This window comes from Lycium barbarum, chromosome 6 (genome assembly GCF_019175385.1).
Source record: "Lycium barbarum isolate Lr01 chromosome 6, ASM1917538v2, whole genome shotgun sequence".
Lineage (NCBI taxonomy): Eukaryota > Viridiplantae > Streptophyta > Magnoliopsida > Solanales > Solanaceae > Lycium > Lycium barbarum.
In genome coordinates this window covers 131536570-131544672 of record NC_083342.1, presented here as the reverse complement: position 1 = coordinate 131544672, position 8103 = coordinate 131536570, and the positions used below count along the sequence as shown (strand labels likewise).

At 37.4% G+C, this 8103-nt stretch overlaps 1 protein-coding gene across 3 annotated transcripts; it reads right to left on the bottom strand.

Annotated features, from left to right (window-relative positions):
* LOC132599042 (B3 domain-containing protein Os01g0234100-like) lies at nucleotides 1-7697 on the bottom strand. 3 transcript variants are annotated; one of them, XM_060312260.1, is made up of 8 exons: nucleotides 7561-7697; nucleotides 3045-3283; nucleotides 2872-2937; nucleotides 2739-2773; nucleotides 2052-2202; nucleotides 1669-1875; nucleotides 1112-1202; nucleotides 1-1027 (listed from the first exon to the last, which is right to left on the bottom strand). In XM_060312260.1, exons 2-8 carry the CDS (start codon nucleotides 3096-3098, stop codon nucleotides 288-290), a joined length of 1344 nt encoding a protein of 447 aa, XP_060168243.1. In that variant the 5' UTR covers nucleotides 3099-3283; nucleotides 7561-7697; the 3' UTR covers nucleotides 1-287. The 3 variants fall into 3 exon arrangements, with proteins under 3 accessions (XP_060168243.1, XP_060168242.1, XP_060168244.1); XM_060312259.1 differs by having other exon boundaries at nucleotides 3045-3216; XM_060312261.1 differs by lacking the exon at nucleotides 3045-3283 and having other exon boundaries at nucleotides 5367-7697.
* Between the last annotated feature and the right edge of the window lie 406 nt (nucleotides 7698-8103).

The window sequence follows — 8103 nt, the reverse complement described above, 5'->3', positions numbered from 1 at the left end:
TGACATGAAAAATAGAAATGTTATACACTTGTAAGACTTCTTGACTAGTTCCAACTGGTCAGACTCCAAACTAATAAACATCCAGTACAAATAAGTATTTATCTTCGTACTTGTCAGCAATTTACAAAAATTTAACCAATTACACTAGACAAAGGATATGATGGACTGCTTAAACCTCGCCAAAAATAGCAGAAACCCATCTTTAATTTAAAGAACCTAAAAGGGCTTCTTCACAAACTAATTATACACTAATATTAATCAGGACCATTTTTTTGAGAAAGATATCTTTACCATGGAGCAGCTGCCAGTTTCTTGAAATTGAGCTCAAAATTTGCATCTTTCTTTGTTAAAGCCTCAGTATCAGAATCTAGATTCTTTATCACCTGTTTCACTTTCAAAACCTTTTCTTCAAGATTCCTCATTTCCTCTTTTGCTTCAGCTAGCTCAACTTTCTTTGATGCAAGAATGTTTTTCAATTCACACGACAAGCTAACGAGCTTACTAAGCCTTGCACGTAAAAATCCAACTCCCATGCCTAAACACTCGAACCCTTTCAATGTATTGTCCCAAGTATCAAGATATTCGCGAGGGGTCGAAATCTTGGAAGCTCTAATGGCATCAGCAATGTTCACAGTTTCAGTAATCATTCCAGCAGCTAGCTTGACATTTAGGCCACCAAGTAAATGGTCATGGAGAAATGAATTTTGGGTGCTGCAAAGATCATAGTATTTGGTCCGAATGTGTGCAGGAACCTCAGAGTCGATGATCAGGCCATCGACGAGAATGTTGAAGCCAGAATAGTCCTTCACATCTTTGAATTCAATTCTTGATTCTGAAAATCTAATTCCTTCTAAAACTTCAGAGGCATTATCGCTGTCATTCCCACATTGATCTGTTACAGGGCCGTGGTCCGAGTTTGGTAACAACATGGCTTCTTCTTGTTTGTCATCTTGATGAATATCTTGTGTAGAAGGCTCCAAGTATTTCTCCTCTTTTGCTTCACAAATTTTCATCACTTCATCTTGATCTATTGAGATAATATTAGCAAATAGAAAGGCAGGTGGTACATATTGATTATGATAGAAATTAAAAGTATTGCTTGTAACCATACCAGATTTGAGTGGTCTAGCATGAAAATCCAGATATAGGAGACTGATAGCACCATCAATTTCCGTCAAGCTATTTTCTCTTACTATGTATACCTAAAACAGGGCAAACAACAATTTTAGGCCATTGCTTTTACTGTCCCTTTCGGGACATTTTGAAATTGGAACATACAAAGAAAATTAGTATTGTCTCTTTAGGATGAAAAGGTGTAGTCCAATGCACTAGCTCCCGCTATGGGAAGGGTCTGGAAAAAGATCGAACCACAATGTGTCTATTGTAGGCAATAGCATGCTCACTTTAGGATGACACAAACAAATTGAAAAGTGATCCTTGCTTCACCGAGGACAATAACATGAGCCGAGGTAGAAGCCGGAATACGGGTTAGGTCGAATCCAGTAGGTTTGCTCAAATAGTGTATTTGTATTAAGAAATTCAGTAAATATGTACACATTAAATTTAGCACCCATTTAATAGAACTTGAAGTCGTCGGTCTAAAATCTAGAATCTTGGCTCCGCCTGTTGACAAAATGACCATAATTATAAGCACCTGAAAGGTGTTACCTTAAATTTGCAGGGTTGAATCAATTGGAAGACTAAGACATCCCCTTCAAGAAGGCTGTGAGCAATGGAGAATCCTCTCCAACCCCCACTCAATCCATTCTTAACAGCAAGGTACTTGGTAGCAGATTCTTCTTCATTTTCATCCACCAAAATAACAGTGTTGTCATGTTTTGGCAAATGGTCATCACAAAATCTCTTTGGCAAACCCTGTTATATTCACAAAGTTAACAACAACGAAAACAACTACGCTTCTATATGAATCCTTACCCTTCATTCAAGATCATTATTATCATCACCATATTAAATAAAATAAAAGAGGAAAGACCATAGCAGTAACATAATATCCAATTTCTTCTTGATTCTATCAAGAAAATTTGACTTACCAACCAAAATCCCCCACTGACATGTGAAGGGTTCATATTCTTGATAAAATTAGGAAATTGTGTAGGCAAATTTGCTTTAACTTCTTCAGCTCGTGCCATGGCTGATGAGTTTGCTTCAATGTAGCTTTGTTTCTGTGACTTCTTTTCGGTGCTAGTAAAATCAAAAATCAAAAGCACTTTTAGAAAGATAGTAAAACCAGGATATATTAAGGGCCCGTTTGGACATACAATTATTTTTTAAAAATAATTCAGAAAACTATTTGGTTATACATTGTAGCCAATCTTTTCAATCCAACTTACAAGTCGAGTTTGAAAAACTGGTTCGTACCATTTTTTTCAACTAAATTTTTTTCACAGAACTTCAACTTAAAGTAGCAATATACCTTTCTTCCACCTAACTTCAAATAAAAAAAAGGCAGCCCCCGTGTACAAAGTTAGCTGGGTCCGGAAAAGGGTCGCAAGCCAAGACTGTGATAGAGACAGCCTGCCTAGTGCAGGAAGAGAACCAACTAATGCAGACATTCTTAGCTGCTTCCAATGCTCCAACCCGTGACTTAAAAGTTACATGGAGACAATTTCACCTTCGGTTCAAGGCTCCCCTTCTTCAAATAATATTTTTTTTTTAAAGAAAAAACCACCAAAAGCCTACTAAACAGATAGTAAAAGCTTTGCATTTTCTCCACTCACCGTAATTGAACCTTCTTTTTATCTCCATTTTCCACCTGCAAGTGTATTTATCAAGTATCCATTAGTTTTTATAGTGATCATCACCTCAAAAGGGTACTTATTTATCAACCCAAGGATCAGAGATTTTTCTCACCTTTGTTTTACTAGGACCCAAAGCTCTTTTCTTGAGCGGCTTATTCTTGATTTCCAGTGCCTTTTTCTGGTTAAGCCATCAAATGAGAGAAGAAACAAATAAGGGACCACCGTTATGAGCAAAAAAAGAAAACAGTTGAAACTTGAAATAAAACAATAATAGAAAGAGAGTACCTTTGAGGAAGAAAGAGGGCTATTCTTGGAGGAATTTAGAGATGAGATCGCCATTTGAGAGAAGCTGAGAGAACTAACAGTAGACTGTTCGGCGGAAATTATAATATTTTTCACCGAAAAGAACTTTGAAAGTAAAGAAGTGACGTGGCAGTTTAGAAGAAGTAACAGAGGCCTAAATTGGAGGCAAAATTTGAATTACTTGGCAAAGTACTAGGAGCCCGTTTGGATTGGCTTATAAGCTGACAGAAAAATGCTTAAAATTAGTTAAAATAAGCCAAAAAAAAAAAAAATTGGGTGACTTGCCTTTTTTTTTTTTTTTGCTTAAAAGCTATTTTGGTTTAACCAATAATTTTACTCTTTTACCCCTTTTATTTTCTTCTAATTTCAATATTACTCTTACTACTAAAAAAAGTGTTTAACAACACTTGTGTGCCAAACAAGTCAACAACTTTCTTTTAGCTTCAACACTTTTATCCAAATACATAACTGTTTATTTATAAAATAACTTTCAACATTTAGGGTGTGTTCGGTATGCAGTTCCAATTTTCTCATGTTCGTTTGGTCAAAATTTTGAAAAACATTTTCTTTAGGAAAATAAGTTCCTTAAAAATGAGAAAAATGACTTCTCTAATAAAAGTAGGGAAAACAAGTCCATAATGCATTTCACCAACCACCCAACCCACCCTAACCACCAAACTTCAACTACTCCCACCCAACCAACACCCCCACCGCCCCCCCCCCCCCCCCCCCCCCAAAAAAAAAATTATTTTATTTTGAAAAAAAAGTTTAAATTTTTTTTTTTTTTTTTGGTTTTTTGCACCTCCCACTCCTACCCCTCAACGACCAAACCCCAACCACTTCCGCAACCATGCACCTCCCTACTCCACAACCCTGCACCACTCCCCTCATGCTGCACCCCACCCCTATTTTTTAAAATAAAAAATAAAAAATCTACACAACCACATCCCTCCTCCCCCTTCGCACCACCCACCCCCAAACCACTCCCCCTACCCCGCACCCTACCTCCACCCACCCCCAATTTTTTTTTCTTAAAAAAAGTTTTAAAGTTTCTTTTTTTATTTTTTTTCACCCCACCCACCCCCCTATCGACACCCCACCACCCCCTCCAAAAAAATTAATTTTTTTTTAAAGTATTCTTTTTCTATTCTCTACACCCACCCCCGCATGCACCCCCTACCCCCTCCCGAATTTTCTACTTTCTATTTAATTTTACCTTTATTAAAAAATTATAAAAACTGAAAGTTTGTGTGGTTATTGGAGGGGGTGGGTGGTGTAAAAATCCGAAAAAGGTAACTTTTAAAAAAAAATTAAGATTTGTTTTGGGGGGGAGGGGGGGGGGGGATGTTGTGGTTTAGAAAATCCAACAAAAAAAAATTGTGGGGGTGGGGGAAGGAGGTTGGTGTGGTATGGGGGGGGGGGGGACGTGGTGGTTTAGAAAATCCAGAAAAAAAATTTAAAACTTCTAAAAAAAAGGAGTGGGGGTGGGGGTGGGTGGTTGGTGTGGTATGGGTCCATTGGGGGGGGGGGGGGATGTGGTGGTTTAGAAAATTCAGAAAAAAAAATTGAGGGTGAGGGAGATGGGGGTGGGGGCTTGGTGTGGTATGGGTCCATGCGGGGTGGGGGGGATGTGGTGGTTTAGAAAATCCAAAAAAAAAAATTAAAAACTTCAAAAAACAAATTGAGGGTGAGGGGGATGGGGGTGGGGGCTTAGTGTGGTATGGGTCCATGCCGGGGGAGAGGGGAATGTGGTGGTTTAAAAAATCCAGAAAAAAAAAATTCAAAAAAAAAATGAGGGTGAGAGGGATGGGGGTGGGGGTGGGGGTGGGGGCTTGGTGTGGTATGGGGTGGTGAGGGTGGGGGCTTGGTGTGGTATGGGGTGGTGGGGTTGAGGTGAAGTTGCGGGGCTTCGGTGGATATTTTCCTGAAAATATTTTCTACCAACCAAACGAACATGAGAAAATAAGTAAGAAATTCACTTATTTTCCGCTATCCAAACGAACATGAGAAAATAAGTAAAAATTCACTTATTTTTCATGAACACATTTTGCAGGAAAACATTTTCCTTGGAAAGCATTTTCCTCCATACCAAACACACCCTTAAAAAGCACTTTCAGTACTTATGCTTAAAACCACTTTTTTTTAGCTAATCCATACGGGCTCTAGGTACTTACTACTTAGGGGTCGTTTGGTTTGAGCACCAATTATGATGAGATTAATTATGTTGGGATAAGTTATACTGAGATTAGTTATCCTAATATTATTTGTTATTGATTGTTTGGTTTGTTGTATTAGATAGAGTACCTTTGAGGAAGAAAGAGGGCTTTTCTCGGAGGAATTTAGAGATGAGATCGCCATTTGAGAGAAGCTGAGAGAACTAAAAGTGGACTGCTCGGTGGAAATTATAATTAGTTTATTTTTCACCGAAAAGAATTTTGAAAGTAAAGAAGTGACGTGGCAGTATAGAAGAAGTGACAGAGGCCTAAATTGGAGGTAAAATTTGAATTACTTGGCTAGTACTTACTAATACTACTTTTTTTTTTCTTCCGTCAAACAGGTACTTACTACTTAGTCGGTATGGAAATGATTTGTTTCCTTTTCCTAATGTTATTTTTTACCGTTTCATTTCTCTGGTTTTTGGATTTTTTTGGGTATGAATAGACCTAAATGAATAAAATATGTAATAAAGCTTTAATATCATTACACTATATTTGGATGGTCCTTACCCATTGGTTTCATAATGTACAGTATTGTATTGTATTATACTGTATTAATGAATATCATGTTTTGATAGGCTGTATCATTTGTTATGTTTTAATAATATTTTTATTATTTGGTTTGACTGTATGGTACTGTATTTAACATGCAAGTTTGCTAAAATACTACACATACACACTCTCTCTCTCTGTCTCTCTCTCTCTCTCTCTATATATATATAGGATAAATTGGAAACTTTAAAAAATAAGTAGGTAGTGGGTGGGGTGCTCATTGAGTGGGTGGTGAAGGGTGGGGGTGAGATGTTGGGGTGGGGTGGTTATGGGGGTGCGGTGGGTGGAGGACGGTGGGGGTGCGGTGGGTGGAGGACGGTGGGGGTGCGGTGGGTGGAGGACGGTGGGGGTGGGTTTGGGTGTGATGGAGATGGGTGGGTGGGTGTATAATTGGGAAATGAAATATGTAGCCACGTAGAAACTATCAAATCTGTGGTTACAAAAATTAGATTTTTTATGGTATGTACGGGTTTACAACGCCATACCACGTAATTTTAAAAATAATGAAAACAAACAGCTCCACTCTATCCACAACTACTAGCTCAACCCCTATTCCCACACTCCCAGCTCTACCCACCCCACCCAGCACCTTCCCAAGCCCCATCCCACCACCACCCCACTTACTTATCCCTACCCACCCACTCTCCAAGCCCCACCCACTAACCCCACCCCATATTCGCTAACCACTTTTGCCATTACAGCTTACACTACCATTGTCATCAACCACCAACCACTTTCGTCGTCATCACCCCCACTCTCCAAACACTACCTCACCCCCTCCAACCTCACCCCAACGATCCTATTTAGGTCCCACAATCAAAATAAGAAAAGAGAAAACATCTGTCAAATGGAGGCTGAAGTTAGAAAGTAAGTGGATTCGTAGACAATAGCAAAAGAAAATAGATCGAAGAATCGAGAGTCTCATAAGCATTATTGTGCCCCAACCCACCACCGACCCTCCCCCACCCTCTCTCCACCCCTTACCCTACCACCATTAACTACCTCCACCATCACAACTATAACCACCACCATCACTACAAAGCATCTCCATCATACATAAACATTTCATTTTTTATCAAATAATAATTTATTAGATTTATATTTATTTTCTAATATTTAGTTACTTTTTTATTAATGGAATATTTATTATGGGTAAATAAATATATTATACACATTCAGATGTTGAAAAACAAACAGTCTTAATCATTCAGTATTCAGATCTAGAGACAACATCTTAATCACTCGTATTCTGACGTCTTCATCTTAGTGAAAACGAAATAGAAATCCAAATCTTAATTTTAATAATATATTAACAAATGAGGCCTTAGCCTCTTGCACATCTATTAAGAAAGCTACTTTTAAACTTTAATTAAGAATGGTACTGGCTATATTAACTTTCATTTTTCTCAAATTTACTCAAGAAGAATTGTAAAAGGTTTCTTCAATCATTTATTAGACAATGGTAATAGTGAAGGAAAAACAATTAATATCTTCTTGATTTCGTGAAAAATCACTTATTTTGGATCAAATTTAAAAAGCAAGCACGTAATTAATACCTTCTTGATTTCTTTACAAAAATAACTTGTTTTGGACTAAATTTAAAAAGCTAAAAAAGTTACTTAAAAGAAAATGATGTTGGAATCAAAACTTTAAGAGATGCAGACCACCGTCTTTCTCAAGAACTATCATGTCAAATCATCGAGTAATAAAAATTAGATACGGAACCGTACCTGAATTCGTGAAAACGGCTAAAATACCCCATGTCTGGTTTAGGGACGATGAACTTGTATTTATAGTGACACAAATTTTGTATATAAAAATTAGATACGGAACCGTACCTGAATTCGTGAAAACGGCTGAAATACCCCATGTCTGGTTTAGGGACGACGACCTTGTATTTATAGTGACACAAATTTTGTATTTCTAATTTAGCCCATTAAGAGCCCGTTTAGATGGGCTTGTGGCTTTTGAGTTAAAAGAGCCCATTTGGATGGGCTTATGACTTTTGATTTATGACTTTTGGCTTATTTTTGTTGTTTTGGCTTAAATCAAGTGCTGAAAAACACTTTTTTATTTCACTCAAACACTACAAAATTGCTTAAAAGCTATTTTAGTTTAAAAACACTTAAAATAAACAAATTCAAACAGGCTCTAAATTAGAAATTACAACGGGATATTTACACATAAATGCCCATACTTTATGAGCTATCTAATTAGGCCCTCTTAACTATAGACCTAATAGATCAGGTTAATTAGAGTGGACTTTATAATGG

Coding starts and splice junctions, on each gene's coding strand:
- LOC132599042 (XM_060312259.1), bottom strand. CDS start 7,592: ATGGGGTATTTTAGCCGTTTTCACGAATTCAG. Junction 3,217..7,560: donor AGCCGTTTTCACGAATTCAG/GTACGGTTCCGT, acceptor CCTCCAATTTAG/GCCTCTGTTACTTCTTCTAA. Junction 2,938..3,044: donor GCCCTCTTTCTTCCTCAAAG/GTACTCTCTTTC, acceptor TGGCTTAACCAG/AAAAAGGCACTGGAAATCAA.